Source organism: Perna viridis, chromosome 1 (assembly GCF_037379345.1).
Source record: "Perna viridis isolate PV_CMFRI_1.1 ecotype Kerala chromosome 1, ASM3737934v1, whole genome shotgun sequence".
Lineage (NCBI taxonomy): Eukaryota > Metazoa > Mollusca > Bivalvia > Mytilida > Mytilidae > Perna > Perna viridis.
Window position 1 is genome coordinate 17494890 of NC_142445.1, and position 19039 is coordinate 17513928.

The window sequence follows — 19039 nt, forward strand, 5'->3', positions numbered from 1 at the left end:
ATCGATGTCATTCAAATTTAATGTACAAAATACCAACCCATATTTTTTCACAAAAATCAGAGGCAAATCAAAAAATAATAAGGAAATCCAAGCGTTTTGCTCAAACTTTGCCTAAATTTTCCAACAAATGGCTGTGAACCTCCGTAGTCCCTCGCATGGATCTGCCACAGATATCTTCATTGCAGAAAAAGGTTGAATTTCCCCTGGTATTTTCATTTGTTATAGTTTCCTTTTGACTATCCTGACTACTGCCTAGATTCTATCACTTCTGAAATTTCGTGATAAGTTTCCGGAGAAAGTATTGATCCGGAATTGTTATTTAGAGCTTTTCGTCAGCAGTATCTGCGTACACAACCGGAAGTATACGTGATGGAAGAAAGTGCTGAAAGTAAAAGTATGAAATCTGCCAAATGCCCATTGCCTTGCTGTTTTCGAAGTGAAATGTGAAAAAAATATATTTAAGCATTCTTAAAACTTATTGTGTGTATTTTTCTACTAAGAGATAATCAGTTTTTGTGTTCGTTTATTAAAAAAACTGTACCCATACGCCATGACTTCGCAGGCATTTGTTTCATATAAAAAAATTTGGTCACCTCCTCTTCCTTACCTAGGTAGGTAAGGAGGAAGAGGTGACCACTAAATTTTTTTATATGAAACAAATGCATGTGTTTGATTTGTTGTTCTGATGAGACTTTTTGTGATTTACTGGCCAAGCATTGACTTACTGATAATCAAAGTTTAAAGCAAACAACAACTGTCATTTTGCTGGAATAACAAAGATAATAAGATTAAGAAAGCACACCTTAAAATGCCAGGGAAGAATTTTTTTTACTTCAGTAGTCTCTTTTCTTTTATGGAATACAAGCCATTTTAGCTGGTATTTCAAAGAGACCTAATGACATTGACAACCTGGCCACCTGGTTGGCACTACTCTCATTATGATAAGGAAGAACAGTGATCTTTGAAACTAATATAAAGAAGGCATTGACTTTAAGTGCAAGCAAAGTATGAAGGACTTATTTCCCTTTTCAAGAAGTAGTTTTCATACCATTTATCAATTTTGCTGATTTTGATTAGGATGAGGATAATATATTTATAAGTTGGAGACATTCCAAATATTTGTAAAGTTATCAGCCCAAGAGTTTTGGTTTGGCATAGAATGCAAGGTTTATCACAATCTCTTCAAACGGAGGTACAATGTAGCTTTTTTTTCAAGAAACGGTTGGTGTCTTTGAAATGTTTTGTACAGGCGGCATATACAAAAATGTACAACAATTTCTTAAGCTTCCATAGATCAAGATGTAGTGTTGTGCTTTGAATAAAATTTCTCACGTGTCAGTTTGATGAATTTTAAGAATTTTTATTCATTAAGAGCAAGCATTGCTCCCTTGTAAATATCTTCACTTAAGTAGCTGAATTGATTAAAAGAAGTTATTTAAAAGTATCCAAGTACTTGCCAGAGCTCAAATAAGTCAACTGTTTGAATTTAATATATACTGCTGCCCATTCCTCAAAATTTAAATAAAAGAAGCCAAAGTTAAAAATATGAAAAAGGTCTGTTGAATTGTTGAAGTCCAAAGTTCATGTCGTTAGTTGATAAACCATTTCAATTGAGAAAATGAAACATTAAGAAGTGTGAATTTAAGAAAATTTAGCAAATGAAAATAATAAAAATCTTGACCCAACAATCAGCTAAGTGTTTAGGGTATGCACTAAGGTACATGTAGGTAGGGTGGCAGGAAACAGACACATTTTTTTTGTGGTCTAACACTTTTGCAAAACTTATTTTTTTGAATAGTACACATGTACACTGTTCTCCAATGGTCAAATGAACTACTGCATTTCCTTATTACACAAAAGAAAAATCTACTAGATAAAAAAATTTTTCCAATCCATTTTGTTTAGACAGCTTTAATTTTTTACAACCACAAATAAATTGCATTTGTATAATATTATGGCACAGTTGTTGTCTATGGACACTTTGTTTCCTTGCTATAACTTAAGGTGTGGTTGACCAATTGTTATGAAATTTTGATCTGATTTTGCTAACTATTAAAGGAAGGTTCCTTCAACTTCCTATTTAATTTGGGGTTTGTGGCCCCTTCCGTTTTAAATAAGAGGCTAGAAAGGGTAAAAATGGGTGTATGTACATATAGAATGTTTGTTGATTATTCTTTTCCTATTGTGTTCTTTATTTAATTCTGGTAAACAAATGTATCAGTAGATTTGATGCGTTTTGGACTGTTTTCAAGTTACAGGGGGTCAAATGCCCAAAAATTCAACATTGTAATTTTTAGTCTGATTTTGAAATTATTTCTTTTTCATTTCTCATTAACATCTCATCCTCTCAAAAACTGTTAGGTTTAGCCTATTCTGACATGGGTAAAAATGTTCAGCATGATGAGATCTACCCTTGGTCAAATTTTCGTGTTAATCTAATAAGCTATATTGGAGTTATTGCCTCTTTTCAACCTTTTTTTTGCTATTTTCAATGTTATTTCTTTGTAAAATCTTCTCCTCTGATACTACTAGACTAGCTGAAACCAAACTTGGTATGAATTGATTGATGGTTGGGGTTTAATGTCCAAGCAGCAACATTTCAGCTATATTCAGACGATGAACATGAAATGGATGATAAAATGAACATGAAATAATGATGAAATGAAAAAAAAGGGATAGGACACAAGGATAATTGGGTCAACAAATTTTGATTGCCACTAGAAAAAGGGAGGGATGGGTAAGGTCGGGCAATTTAGCCTCCTTTGGCAGATCGCAAAGGTTCCTACTCCTATCGAATACCATAGCAGGGTTCTTTAACGTGCAAGGAACATGGCATCTTTCCCAACACGGCGCACCACTATGGCTTGCGGTCAAGTTTTCAGTATTATAGCCTGACAACCCCAGCATGTAACACGCCAGGGGTACCCCATGCCACCACCTGGGGCACACATCCCAGTTGCTCTGTGGGCAGAGCGCCTGGCCCCTGTCTAGGTTTCTGTGCACTATGTAGTCGCCTTCTACGACAAGCTTAGCGCTGCTGTAGGAAGACCTGCATGGGGCAAACTTGGTATGAAAGTTCCTTGGGGTATCCTGCATAGAACTGAAGTGGGGATTTTTGATTTGTCAAAAAAACATGGCCACCATTACTAAAAATAGAGCATAGGGATCAAACAGTAGTTTTTCCCATGTATCTCCAAAACAATTAGGTTTATTCAATTTCTTTCAATTGCTGAAATGATCCTCATTAGAAGGCCTAGGTAAGTCTTGAGGGATCAAAGTTGTCAGATGACTCCTTGTAGGAATTATTGCCATTGAAAGATGATAAAAGATGTCTTAAAAAAACTCTGATAGATAGAAAGAAACTTTCTGTTACTGAAATGATCCTTATAATAAGTACTACCAAAATCTTCTTGAGTCAAAATTGTTGGACCACTTCTTAAGTTTGTTAAATTTATTCCCCATGAAAGGTAAAATTTAACCAGGTGAACAATTCTGGCTCCTGGGAGCTTTTTGTTATTTTTGTTCCAATTTTGAAATGCTTTTTATTGGATTCTTCACTGAAATATCTGTCTGAATTTTCCTGTCAGATTTCAGATACGTTTTGCTGTTTCTCCTACAGTTTTTAAGCTATAAGGCGTCAAAGGGGCCACATCCCAAAAGGTCTACTTTTATTTTTGTCTCCCGCTGCAACACGGAGCAGGGACATAGAAATGCTGGTGTCCGTCTGTGTGTCGCCCCGTCCCTCCGTGCATCCGAAGCTTGTGGACGCAACTCCTCAGAAACAGCTGAACAGATTTTGACCAGATTGTATGATTGTTTGTCACCATATGTATTCACCATACTTAACCGCTATTTTGATTCAACAATTTTTATGGGAGTTATTGGACTTTGTTCATTTTTTACATTATTCGCAATAGGAATACCTTGTGGACGCAACTCCTCAGAAACCACTGAATAGAATTTGACCAAATTTTGTAGGATTGTTTGTCACCATATGTAGTTGATCATGCTTGACCGCTATTTTTGATTCGACAATTTTTATGGGAGTTATTGGACTTTGTTCATTTTTCACATTATTCGCAATAGGAACACCTTGTGGATGCAACTCCTCAGAAACCACTGAATGGAATTTGACTAAATTTTGTAGCATTGTTTGTCACCATATGTAGTTGATCATGCTTGACCGCTATTTTTGATTCGACAATTTTTATGGGAGTTATTGGACTTTGTTCATTTTTCACATTATTCGCAATAGGAACACCTTGTGGACACAACTTCTCAGAAACCGCTGAACAGAATTTGACCAAATTTTGTAGTATTGTTTGTCACCATATGTAGTTCACCATACTTAACCGCTATTTTGATTTGACAATTTTTGTGGGAGTTATTGGAATTTGTTCCTTTTTCACATTATTTGCAATAGGAACACCTTGTGGACACAACTCCTCAGAAACGCTGAATGGAATTTGACCAAATTTTGTAGGATTGTTTTTCACCATATGTAGTTGATCATACTTAACCGCTATTTTGATTTGACAATTTTTATGGGAGTTATGGGACTTTGTTCATTTTTCACGTTCTTTTTTTTGCAGATTTTTTTTGTTGTTGTATGAAGAATTCTTAACCTAACTTAATTTGATTCATTAAGATACATCAACTTTGAATCACCACATGTACTTATGAAAGCATATAAGTTTTGAATCTACTATTTATACAAGTGTCAGACATTTGTAATTCAACTCTTTCTACAGCGGCGGGGGACATATGGCTATGCGTAGCATTCTTGTTGGTCTTATTTTGAAATTTTTTTTATTGGATTCCTTCCGAAAATTCCTTCCTGCATTTTTCAATCAGAATTCAGGTATCTCTTATGGCTTTTGAGCTACATGTATATGGGGTCAAAGGGACCACACCCCAAGAAATAGACTGTTTTTTAATTTTTGGTCTGATTTTGAATATTTTTTAATAAAATTCAAATTTTTGCAATGTACAACATGTAGTGTCCAAACCACCTGTAGTGTCCATAATGAAATGTAAGTCTATGCTTAAGTTTTATAAAGACTTAAATTGTGTCTACACTTGGCCCAACTGTTCTGGGTTTGACCACTGTGGTCATACCATGCTGGATTCTGCAAAGCTTTTTATTCCTTAAGCTCCTCTCTTCTTGCCAAAACTCTTAGTGGAGTCACTGATCTTTATTTCCAGTGATATATTTTGTATCTTATTAAAATTTTTAGTGCCATCTGGTTGATGGAATTCCTTTTGTCCATGGAATGCCACATTTTCAACAAAAAATCAAGAAGAATTTCTTAATGAGTAATGTTTAGCCATTTATAATCCAATCTAGACTGTACAAATATGGCCTGGGTTTCATAAAGCAAATCTAGTGAAGATTTTTCTGAAAGCCATGAGTTTTTCCTTTAGTCTTCCATTTCACATTAGGAAAATCACCATTTGATACTTTTATGAACCTGTTCTTAATGCAGAAACAAATTTTCCTATGTTACATGTACATGAACTATTGTACAGTGACTATACATACCATTTGCTCAAATACAATGCAGGAAGTTGATGTTATGAATATCTTTTTATTGCTATAAGTGGTGAAGGAGCACTTGAAACAGCCTTCTAACTTGTTCCAACTGAATGCTAATTTGTAGATTTCAAAGTTCTGAAGTTCAGTGTGTAGTAAGAGAAGAGAAGGAAATTATTATTTTGTTACAATGTACAATGTATGTAATATTATAGTTGATGACTCATTATATGTGTCATTTTATGCACACAACTTGTGACAATATACATGTATTTTGCATGAAGTAGGCTCATGATTCCACAAATCTCACTTCTTTGATAGTAATACAACACATGTTTCAATACAAAACTCCTAATTTATTTACATTGTAATAGTTTTTTTTTCAAACTAAACTTTTGTACTAAACTAATTGATTGTGAAACAGTGTTAAGATATCATTGAGATAATCTGTATGTTATGATATGTACAAATTGTTTCAGAAATGACAGAAAAAGAAGGAAGATTAGATGGATCTGGTGATTCCCAACCTGTAGGAGGTCAATTATTGACAGACAGTAATGTTATATCAGAGAGTACAGTTATTATTGAAGGGCCTGATGTATTATCAGATGATGATGGTAATTTTATTATAACAGTAAAATATTACTTGTTTTTCATGTGTGCATTTACAGTACATGTTTTACTGCAGAAAAAAAAACAAAACAAAAAAAAAACATAAAGAATCTTACACCATTGTGTGTGCAATACTGAGAAAAGTTTGAAGATCTTAGTTCTGGCATTTTTTTTTTTTTTTTTTATAATCATGAGGATTTTCTTTTTTTAGCTCACCTGGCCATAGGCCATGTGAACTATTGCCATCACTTGGTGTCTGTTGTCGTCATCATCGTCAACAGTTTCTTCAAACATCTTTTCTGAAACTACTGAATGGATTTGGATGAAACTTTAATGATTGTTCCTTAGAGTATCCTACACAAAAAACTGTATGGATTTTGATCTGTTAAAAAAAACATGGTCGACATTACTGAAAATGTTTGTTTGTTTGTTTGTTTGTTGGGGTTTAACGTCCGAGCAGCAATATTTCCGCTATATTCAGACTATGAACATGAAATGGATGATAAAATGAACATGAAATGATGATGAAATGAAAAAAGGGATGGGACACAAGGATAATGGGGTCGACAAATTTTGATTGCCACTGGAAACGGGGAGAGGTGGGTAGGGTCGGGCAATTTAGCCTCCTGTGGCGGAGCCCTATGGTTCCTATTCCTGGAGAATACCACAGTAGGGTTCTTTAACGTGCCAGGAACGTGGCATCTTTCCCAACACGGTGCACCACTATGGTTTGCGGTTAGGTTTTCCGTATTATAGCCTGATAACCCCAGCATGTAACACGCCAGGGGTACCCCATTCCACCACCTGGGGCACACATCCCAGTTGCTCTGTGGGCAAAGCGCCCTAGCCCCCGGCTAGGGTTCTGAGCACTATTTAGTCGCCTTTTACGACAAGCTTAGCGCTGCTGCAGGCCTATTCTTTTAACACCCGGACCTGCACATTACTGAAAATAAAGCATAGGGTGTCAGACAGCGTACATCTCCAAAACTGTTAGGTTAAACCAAATTCTGACTGACTAAAAGTATTCAGCATGATGAGATCTATCTGTGGTCAAAATTTGGTTGAAAATAACCCATGTTGGAGTTATTGCCCTTTTTGTTGCTGTTTTTGATGTTATTACTTTCAAAAATCTTCTTCTCAATAATACTATACAGAATTCAATGAAAGCTGGTATTTTTGTGTTTTTTTTAAGGGTATCCTGAACAAAAGAATCGTTTGGATTTTCGATCAGTGAAAAGGCATGGCTGCCTTTTCTAAAAATAGAACAGACAGCAGATTTTTGCATATATCTCCAAAACCACTAGGTTAAACCAAATTCTGACATGGTTAAAAGTATTCAGCATGATGAGATTTTTGTGGTCAAATTTTGGTGAAAATATGTTGACCCATGTTGGAGTTATTGCAGACGTGAATTTTTTCCGCTTTTTAGCAGAATTCCACGATTTCAGGTCTTGATTTTATCGTTACAATTCCTTTTCTACTGTATATTTACTTCCGACGTGGCCAATTTCCACTTTGTTTGTTGACCTCGTAAAATCATCTCTGTTATTTCCCTTTTTGATGTGTTTTGCTGTTTTTGATGTTATTACTTTCAAAAATCTTCTCCTCAGAATGTACTGTACAAAATTTATAAGTGTTTTTTTTTTTTAGGAATTAGTGTACAAAATTACCATTTGGATTTTAGATTGGTGAAAAAACATGGCCACTGTTACTAAAAAAAGAACATTGTTGTTGAAATAGTTTTTTTGCAAATAACTCAAAGTTCTGATGGAGATTAATATTGTTCACCATCAGAAGATATGCCTTCATTGAAATTTTCAAAATGATTTGCTGCCTGTTGTAGAAGTTATGGCCCTTGAAACAGATTTTTTTTCTTGTTTTTCATGTGTACAATTCTCTGAAACCAATTGCAACAAAACTGAACATAAGTTGGCATAATTCTTTTAGGGTTTCCTGCACAAATTGGTCATTTAAAATATTTCATTGGTAAAAAAAAAAACATGGCCCCTGTTTCTGAAAATAGAACATAAGGGTCAAATTGCTTTTTTGCTTTTCTTTCCTCAACTATAGAATAATGATAATGAAAGCTATTCATAAGATAAACATGATATTCTGAGTTGACTGGCAGTATTGAAATTATCTTTTAGGCGGCCAGTTTGGACCATTTCACCAGTTGCTCAGATTCCAATGAAACTAGGTGTTTTAAGTTGAATGGTGATAATGAAAGTTCCTTCTTGGCGTCCATTTTCTTGCTAATTTTTATATTTGCTTTGATTTTAACAATAATTGGTTTATATAGTAAACATAGTCTCCTGATATGAATGATGATGATGAAAATGTTGGATAGCCATGGTTTAACTTCATTTTATGTTCTTTTTCAGCAAATGTATACTAGGCTAATGCTCCCTTAGACCCGGTGGAATAACAGGGCATAGGGTTATCCCTGCCCAAATTTTTTCCAGAGGTTCTAAAAACACTTTCAAGGCATTTCCAACAATTTACAGTGCCTTAGGTACTCTTTTGAACTTACAGCATTCATCAATATATGCAGTTTTTTTGTCAAACATGGAAACAAGGCATAAAACCTTAACTTACTTAGTTCATAGGGCAGGTTTGCCAGGTGAGCAATTCAGGCTCTTCAAGAGTCTCTTGTTTAAATAAATTTTGTGATGAGTACTCCAGCAAAAGACAAACAAACCTCAAATAGTGAAAAATCATAAAATACCATAATTCTTGCCTCAAAAGTGAGAAACTCAGAATCGCACACAACCAGAAATTTCCCATCACCAGGCTCAAATGAAGTTTTGGTTAGGTAATTTTGAGGGGATGTTGGGAGGCAACTCTATTAAAATTTGAATGGTGGTTGTTATTTAAGATAGTAAGTCTTAACAATGAAAGGAAAATATCAATTAAAATTGTAAGCATGATTGGGTCAAATAAAAAGTGTCTCCCTTTTTCCCATAGATTTATTTCTGGAAAAGCCCTAATAAGATTTCAATATTCTGTAATGAATTCTTTAGAGAATAATGAAAGGGTATCTGGCTGAGATTTCCTAGTTGAGCAATTGTTGGTGGTGTTTATTTTTTTTCTCACCCTTGTCAACTGAATGATTTGTACAGAATTCATAATGCCCTTCTTCCTACTATTTCTTTGTGTCTCAGATTGTGACGTCAAAACTTTTGTATGTTTTTATCGTATCTTTTTATCTGTAGTTAGAGAAATCTCACATGGCTAAAAAAGTGGAATATTCTTATTTTTAAATTTTTTTAAAATTTACAGGTAACTACGAGTATAGTGATGATTTTGAAGATGATGAAGATGAAGAAGAAAGTGACAGAGGTGATGAAACAGACATTGAAGACAATCTAGAACCACAGTTTACGGTTTGCCAGAATGCATCTAATCCAGATCTTCCCAACACAGTCACTGTGTTAGACACAGGCTGGGGAAGTAAAGTATACCTCATTGGAACTGCTCATTTTAGTATAGAAAGCCAGCAGGATGTATCAAAAGTTAGTCTGTTGTCATTTCCTGATATTAAAACAAAGATATGAATTTAAAAATGCTAAAGGAGTTTTCTTTAGAATAGAAGGATAAGTGTTTTGTGAGATAAGGCCTAAAAAATAGATTTCTGGTCACCCTACCGACTCTCCATCAGACCCTCATACCCAAAAGTTGTTACAGTGAAAACTGTGTAAAATGAACCCTGAGAAAACCAAATTTAACTCTAAACTGAACCAATGTCAAAGTCCCATAGAATTTCCCATTCAAACTGTAGTAATTTTACCTGTCTTAACCAAATCCTATCAATTCCGAATGCCGAACTCTTACTGTATCCCTTCCCTTAATTAATAAGTATTGTTTTACCTGTAAAAACTGACCCCTGCCAATGAAAAGATAATTATTTTGTTGATTGATCCTTGATACCTCTGAAGCCAAATTATGACTTGGGTTGATTGATCCACTCACCTGTAATTAATGAGTTATCAGTAGATAAGTTTATTGAATGAATCAATTGATTTAAACATTAATTAAATTAAAAATAAAAAATCCTTTGGAAATTTGATTTTAATTTTGTTGAAAGGAGTATCATTTAATTCGAAATGTTTTTATTATTCTCGGACATGTGCAGTTGATTGAATATGCATGCATAGCTCATTTATATCTCTCTACCTTACCAGTTCAAGTAAAGTTTCAATCTTTTCCTTTCTTCTTTCTATATGTCTCCCTGATGATATTCATATTGTATTTATCTTTCTACCAAAAACAAACAAAAAAGCAAGTTGAAAACGCATTACCTACCCCATATTTTATCTTGTATTATATGTCTTTGGCCAGAATAAATGTCTATTAAACATACAGTATGATCAAAATGTATATATATTACAGACCATTATTTACATGTGTATTATGTGGCACTTGGTAAATTGTTGGATCTGAGGGATATGTCATGTGATATATTGAGCCAATAATACTCTGGTGATATACCTGGTTCCTGAATGTGGATGTTTGTATATAACTTACTTCAACGGCAGACCAATTTTTTTTTATCAAATTGTCAATAAAATCTTCATAAAAATATCTTAAGGCAAACAGCAGTTTAACCTGGTCTCAACATTATAAACAAAACTTTGATCCGTGTGTAGATATTTTGTATGAAATACGTGTAAGTATATTACCTACATGTACCATTTCATGTAATTTATTTAAAGGTGGAGGGTTGTGATCATACCAAAATACTTTTAACCCTGCCACATTTTTTATACTTGTCTTTAGTCAGGAATTTCTGGCCTCTGTATTTCTTGTTTTGTTTCAAACTTAAGTTTATTTTTATGTTACTTGCATATATAGAGGCAACTCTTTTGCTGTACCTTTGTATAATGATGTTTTGAACCAGCTGCAGCCTGCCCTTTGGTGTGAGGGTTTCCTCATCATTCATTGAAGACCAATGTGTGGTCTTGGGATGATATTTTCATCCCGGTTGAGTTGTTGTCTCTTTGACATATGCACAATACCTATTTCCATTATAATGTATTTTGTTCTTCAAACATTTCAGGTAATACAGATGGTGCAGCCTAATGTAGTTATGGTTGAGTTATGTAATAGTAGGGTTAATTTATTACATTTAGACGAGGAAACTTTATTAGAAGAAGCCAAGAACATTAACATGGAGAAAATAAGATTATCTATACAACAAGTGAGTTTATAAAAGCATTGTTTCTGTAGTAAATTATATAACATGCTGTCATTAATCAGAAAATCTGAAAAAAAAAACCCAACAAAAAAAGATATGGAAGAGAAACTAGCGAACAAGAAAATATTTAGTATAAAATAATAACTTGGTATAGCGCTTTCCATAATTTATATAGTACCATGTTAGTCTTCAGAGAAGGTATCTGTAATAACCCTGCTTTTTCATAGTTGTGCTATTTTTAGTGTCAGAGTTATGGAACATTAAACAACCTAAAAATATGATTGATAAAAGTTTAAGCGGTTATTTTTGTTTCAGAAGCAGGTTTCAGATCATTAAATGTTTCATCATTAGTGTAAGCATACTTATGGTTAGTTTTACCATATAAACAAATTCTTAAAATTCAGTCCTAAATACAATTAATTACAATCTTACAGATATTTTGCAATGGATCTTTTTTGTTTGTTAATATGTAACATCTTTTCAGAGTGGATTGGTCCAAGGGGTGATGCATTTGTTGTTGCTCAGTATGTCTGCTCATCTAACCAAAGAGCTGGGCATGGCCCCTGGTGGAGAATTTAGAAGAGCTTATAGTGAGGTAATAAGAAACCATAAGAGTTAAAAGTAAACAAAGGTAATTCTTGTATAAAAGTGTATTCCATTTTTTAACACATAGGAGTACGAAGGCTAAGAAAATAATCACCAATTTTCATTCCTGTGAATACCAGACATGTATCCCTGGTGATTCATGCAAGTCAAAAACCAATAAATTTCACTTTTATTCCTTAATCAGGAAACAATAAAAGACCATATGGCCAGTCGTAGTTTGTCATTCTTTTGTTGCAATTTTGAGATAAATCTTGCATAGATTGTGAATGAAATTTGACAACTTCCAAGAGTTGTCTTTCTTGACTTAAATACAGATTTGTATACAGAAATGGACTACAGTTGCATACAAAATATTATGTTTTTTGACCAACAAAGCATTGTTTGTTAATCAGAAATTTTTCTGAACCCTATATCACTTATATCATTTATTTTTTTTTTTAGATTTTAGAAATTCCTAAATTTTCTTTGTCGCTTATTTAGTTGAAGTATTGTTCATTATCTTTAAAGGCATTTAATTTAACCAGTTAAATGCAAGTCTTTTTTTCTGTCAAATGCAAAAAAATTAACATGCATTGAAATTGGTTTTTTTTAACTACAATGAATATGGTTTGATGGAACCTGCAATTTTGCATGCAAACAAAATTTCATATTTATAACTATTTTGCAATGATTTAGCTAGTGCTCATCATTTTTGCCATGGATGAATCATCCTCAGAAATGACAAACATTTTTTCAACCAAATTAGCCATTTTAATTTTTCAACACACCCTATTTTCAAGGTGTCAAACATGGCACAGGTATATTGCAAAGTATGACAAATTTATGACTGAAGCCAGTCAAAGGTAGTTTTGACATTTATTGCTTGTAGGGATATACAATTAATCATTTTATTTACTAATTAGTCACCTCAACAACAAAATTTAAGTGGGAGTTGTCACTCTGTCAGATGTAAATATTTATTGGGTCAATCAAAATTGATAGTGGTCAAAGGAACTCTACCCTGACATGTGCATGTAGCTAAATGCAAATTTGAAGACTTGACAGTCTTGTTTAATTACAATCTGAATTCAGAAACTAATTTACCTGAAAAAAAATGTTACCTATTATTTCCATCAGGTAGTGTCTAAAACCTCTTTAAAGTGCTAGAACTTGCCATGTGATTTTTTTGTGGGAAAATGAAGAGAATGCAATTTTGAATTTAATATTAAAAATATAAACATTTAATTTTTTTTCTGTAAAGTTAAATAGAACCACTAAGATCATACACAGAAGTTAAAAATGTATAAAAAGAATTTCTCATCTAAGTAATTAGTAGTACTGTTATGAAAGTGTTCAAGTTTTGGCGCTAACAAAAGGGGTCACGCAAAAGTGACTAATGGTTTAAAAATCTTGGATAAAACCCTGATATTGTAAATTGCTTAATCTTATTGACTAGAAACAAAACTAATGGTCCTGTCATCTGTAAATATTTTCCACTTTTGTAGAGGATGGGCAATTATGAATTTGTTTTAAGAGATTTTAGAACTGAATGTTCATTTTTTATGCTTTATCAGTGAGTAGAAACATTGACCATATCACATTTTCACTCTAAAATATGTTATGGTTCAATGCTTTTTTTATGCCAATGAAACATTCAGTTCTAATAATTACATTTGACATGTTTCTCTTTTTTTATTTTGTCAGTATTAAAGTGATTGCAAGCAATGTTTCTGCCATTTTTAATTTCATTTTAAAAAATTCAATACACAGCAATGTAAAGACGTGTAGTAGCTGCCAGTGTGGCCAATCAAAAAAGATAGAAATGTGTTTCATTGACTCATGAAACAATGTTTTTGTAGAGCCAGTTATCCAATGAGATTAGCGTATTTTAATGATACAAACAGTAAATATGATTTATTTAGTATATTATCAAATTCTATTGATTTTAGGCTAAACAGATACCAGGTTGTAGATTGTATCTAGGAGATAGACCTATCCAGATAACACTAAAGAGAGCATTATCATCATTATCATTGTGGCAGAAACTTAGGCTAGCTTGGTATCTCATTACTTCTAAAGATCCTATAAGGTTAGTTATAGAACTATATCCCTGCAAACAAAAATGTAATGTTCATTATGTGGCCTATATACAAAGACCACCTGTTTTATGTTGTATGTACCATGATTTTTCTCCCAATTTAAATGTGTTTTAAGACAGGTTTGACTGTTTTATAAAGGAGAAACTACTCTTATTGAACAACTGACTTCTAACTTAGTATGAAAGATGGCCCAGCTGGAGGAATTATTGATGGAATCTAATGAATATAACAAAAACTAAAAAATCTGAGTTAGGAAAAAAGTGCACTTTGCAAACTATTTTAACCTGTTATACAACATGTATACCGCATTCTCATGTGCAGCTATGCTTTCTTTGGTTAATTTTAACAATATTGCAGAAAAAAAATAATCTTTCAGCATTATTATCTCCCTTGGTGTAGCTTGCATCAAATCAAACTGTGGTTTGTGAACTATGAAGGAAGATTCACAGGTTTGCTTTGTCTTATAGTATACAAAACTTCCCACTAAAAAACACATTGTAGTGGGATATTTTCTATTATTAACTTCTTTTTTTAAAACTTGTAGTAAGCCTTACAATTTGTAAAAAAGCACAGACTCAGTGATTAATACACTCAATGGTTTCTTACAGAAGAACAAATAGCTTCCAAGTGTTGAAAATGCCCAGATATCCACCCTGTTCAAATTTATAGTTGTTAAAAATCCTGTGTTTAAGACATCAGTCTTGAACCTAAGTAATTCTAATTTAAAAAATCTGTCATATTCTTTAGTCCTCTTATATTTAAGTCTGCCAGAACTTATAGTAGTACTCTCTTACAGATATGTGTATTGAAAATGGATAAAATGATATTAATAAAAAATGTAGTCTTATCTTCATAGCAAAGAAGAAGTAGAAAAATGTAAGCAGAAAGACTTACTGGAACAGATGTTGAAAGAAATGACAGGAGAGTTCCCAGCATTATCTGAAGTTTTTGTTTCTGAGAGAGACATATTTTTGACAAATTCTCTAAAAAATGCTTCACTGCCTATTAGATCTGATGAAGAACCTCATGGTAAGCATGTTCTATATATATTATCTATCATGATATATCATCCAGTTTTATTAGTCTTCTTATATGAAGTTAGTTTCAAAATAAAATCAATCAAACATTAAACTAGGACTCCACCTTTATAAACTGTTTTTGTCTTGTTCAGAGCTAAAATCAACAATAGTAGTTGGTGTGGTTGGTATAGGACATGTACCTGGTATAATTCAGAACTGGCCAAAGGAAAAACATGATCTGAAGGAGATTACAAGGTACAGTCTAGTAAAGTTATAAGACTGATGATTAGCCATTTTCTATGGAACAAAAAATAAACAAGCAATGAAGTTTTTCTACAGCAGTTTTTTGAAAAAAAGTTTGATAAATTTCCTATAATTTCTGTGTAACATAGTGATTGCTGAATTATTGATCACAAGCATTGAATATACATGTATACTCGGCGTCACATAAATAACATACTGTTAAAATTTGAATAAAAATATTTTCTACGACTTTATTGACACCTACCATCGTTTAAATTGTCTTAAATGACTTGCTCATTCGTTTAGCCAAACGGCTTCTCCCTAAACATTGAATCGTTAAATTCCGGTCAGATTTTAATTCTCGGTGCCAATATTTACATTGTAAAAAGTCGGCCATGTTTACAGTGATCGGGTTGCTAGGAGGTGTTGTTTACGTTTAAATGGTTTGTCCAAAAACCGGAGAACCCAGAATGCATTTCGGCGTTATTTCGATATCTCGGATTTATTTTACGCGAACAACGTACAATACCGAGAAGTTGATCAAGCAGACGATTGTCACCGGAGTTTGACAGGAACTTACGAACTTCGTTTGTAAACAAATCGTCCCGTAGAAACCAACATGGCGGATATTAGTATGGGATTTTCCCGTAAGAATTTGTTACGCATGATTTAAGCTAATAAGCGACTTGTTTAGGGAGAAGCCGTTTGGCTAAATGAATGAGCAAGTCATTTAAGACAATTTAAACGACGGTAGGTGTCAATAAAGTCGTAGAAAATATTTTTATTCAAATTTTAACAGTATGTTATTTATGTGACGCCGAGTATACATGTATCTTATTAATGTTGCTCAATGCATTTATGGTTAAACTTTGTTTAAATGAAAAGTTCTTAAATCATACTATAAGATGTACAGAGGAAATGTTCATATATGAACATTTTCTAGTGAATTATGTTACATATATAGGATGCAAATTCAGGTAATAATAGGATAATTAATTGTAAAAAGCAAATAACCAAAATATTATCATGAGTGCTGAAGAACGCCTAGATTTAACGAGTGTGCGGAACTTGTTCCACACATGAGTTAAATCTTAAGCGTGCTTGACATGATTGATCATATTTTCGTTATTCACGATAACCAATTGATTATCCTATTTATTATAAAGATTTTCTTCACAATTTATCAATATTTTTTTCAACACGAATTTTAAATTATGTGATTGGCAGATTGATAGCAAAGTTGTGACATCTTGGCGGGAGAAAGTACGAGAGTGAAATTACCGAATTTATTTCAGAGTGTGAATTATCAAAATTTATTACACTGGGAACATTTGATAAAACACTGCTATCTATATAATAAGTTCATTTAATTGTGAGGATTATTTCATATTCTATTAGTTATTTTCAGTTGAACATGCTGCTGATACTTGAAGTACTTTAATGTATTGTCTGTTTATTTGACATCATACAGAGATGAAATTACTGGTATATAAGATATTGTTTAAAGCAGCTTTCATATTTACACAGAGAGAAAATATAAATCTGTTACAATTAGCTGTCTGTTCATGCTGTGGTGTATATCATTTCCAGTGTATTGTCACAATTTTACTGTACACATTAAGCTTTAGGTTATGAGAAATGTAATTAGATAATACAGGTGTTATCATAAATGTTAGAAACTTTTTATTTTTCATATTTAAAGGGTTTACACACCACAAGAAAATAAATCACAAGTCAAATGACAGCTTGGAAATTAAATAGTGAAAATCTATCGGAAAAGATCTTGGATATCGTATTATGTCATCAACACAGTTAATGATACATTTGTATTTTGTTTCAGTGTACCACAAGGATCAATGGTAGGGAAGCTGTTTCTATGGAGCATTAGGTTGTCATTACTAGGAATATTATCTTATGGGTGCTATAGAGTATATAAGTGGACTTTCCCATATGGTCTCTTTTTCTTGACTAGTTAAACAATATATTTATGATTTTCTGATCGCTACAAGCCATCATCTGAGGTTAGAGGGAACTCTTACAAATCTTGTCAATGGCAAAGATTAGTGTATTTTACACAACTTTGTCTCTACATCTTTGGTAGTGGACATCTGAAAATGTTGATTTCTTGCACCATGAACTGTATAACTGAGAAAGAGTATATATATGAAAATAAAAGTATAATTTGTACATGCATAATAAAAAATATATAAAAATGTGTACTTTTTAAACTATTTAGGAAATTTTGAAATGAAAAAAGTGCCTTTTCCCTATTTTCTGTTAAAAGTTTTAAGTGAGTTTATATGCCGTCACATTTTTGTCAGTTGCCACCCTTTGTTACCTCATCATAGAATGAATAGAAAGTTGTTCTAGATACTTAAAAAAAAACACTTTTTTTGTGTCATGTATACTATTTTATTTTAACACTTTTATGTTGCTTAGTTCAATTCTATGAAACTTCTCATTATATTTAGTTTTGTGCAATTTAAATTTTATTGAACACTTTTGAAGAATTTGTTATATTTCACTTTTATTTTTTGTATGTTCCTGCTAAAAGTTTAATATATATATATTGATCATGGTGCCTGTTCATCTGTTTCTCATGTAAAGAGTAGGAGGGAATCTTTCAGTGAGCTTTGTTTAGGTTTTGTTTTAGATTTTTGTATGTGTTATTAAGTAACTGATGGATATAGTATGGCTGTGGGACCACACCATTACATTACTTTTGTACTAAATACTTTGTGTGAAGTAAAGGAATTTGCTGTTCTTAAAAAAAAATTGCTATATACTTATATTCAAGTTTTGAAAATGACATGTTCTATATTAAATAAGTATTGAAATGATTTATGGATAATCATTTAGTTTGTAATCAGTTTGTATGGGTTTCAAGATTCTAATTTAAACTTCAATCTAAATGTAATGGGGACACTCTTCATATATCTCTAATGATTCAGTTCTCAGCATTTTTCTTTTAATTCTATAATTTGGTGGGTACCTGTCAATATGACTAGATAATACCAAGAGAAAAATGTGGTTTTCTTACTATAATTTTTGTGATAAAACATAACATAGGTGAAAAGTGTTGAATAGTGAGTTTAACTTCATACAATTTTATATTTTGCATGTTTGCATGTTGATATATAAAGTAATTGTGTTAGGTAAGGAAGTGTTTCACCTGTTCCCATTATTGTTTGTTATTATTTATATGTGGATTTTTATTCTCTGTTTAGGTGGTTGTTATGTATAAACTGATTGAAAAAAATATACAAATGGCTTCTGAAGAAAAGTATTTATTATTTTTCTTGAATTAAAAAAAAAAAAACCCACATATTTGTGATTTTTTTCATTACTTAAAACATCTATGTCTAACAGTATCTGTTCCTTTTACTCTCCATAACTAGACATGGAAGAAAAAAATCTTGAGGTTTTTTTTTATTTGATTGCCATAGTAATTTGTCTGATTTATTTTTGTGATGTCAATACTAACTTCATGATTTTCGATCTATTATCAGTGGTGTTGATAACGATTACATGAAACAGAAAAACTGACTAAATCAGTACTCTTAGAACAGGGTTTTAGGTATGAAAAGAACTTCAAACAAAATGCTTATAGAAAGTTTTGAATTTGGGTATGAGCTATTGGACTGTTGTTTGAACCATATGTGCCTTCATCATATCAGTGGGGACCCAATCCCCCTTATTAGACAAATGTCCCTGTTATAGTGCACTTACAGTGTATATTTATGCCGGCTGTAAG

At 32.6% G+C, this 19039-nt stretch overlaps 1 protein-coding gene across 3 annotated transcripts; it reads left to right on the forward strand.

The window, feature by feature from the left end:
- The first annotated feature begins 341 nt into the window (after window positions 1–341).
- On the forward strand, window positions 342–18608 carry LOC148627537 (traB domain-containing protein-like). 3 transcript variants are annotated; one of them, XR_015920945.1, is made up of 10 exons: window positions 342–394; window positions 6013–6150; window positions 9425–9657; window positions 11202–11342; window positions 11824–11934; window positions 13874–14013; window positions 14880–15052; window positions 15195–15297; window positions 16694–16770; window positions 17126–17265. XR_015920945.1 is itself a non-coding variant. In XM_088574430.1 (9 exons), the coding sequence occupies exons 1-9, from the start codon at window positions 370–372 to the stop codon at window positions 17259–17261; spliced, it is 1200 nt and encodes a 399-aa protein (XP_088430556.1). In that variant the 5' UTR covers window positions 342–369; the 3' UTR covers window positions 17262–18608. The 3 variants fall into 3 exon arrangements, 2 of the variants coding, with proteins under 2 accessions (XP_088430556.1, XP_088430567.1); XM_088574430.1 differs by lacking the exon at window positions 16694–16770 and having other exon boundaries at window positions 17126–18608; XM_088574441.1 differs by lacking the exons at window positions 342–394; window positions 16694–16770 and adding an exon at window positions 462–480 and having other exon boundaries at window positions 17126–18608.
- The last annotated feature ends 431 nt before the right edge of the window (window positions 18609–19039 follow it).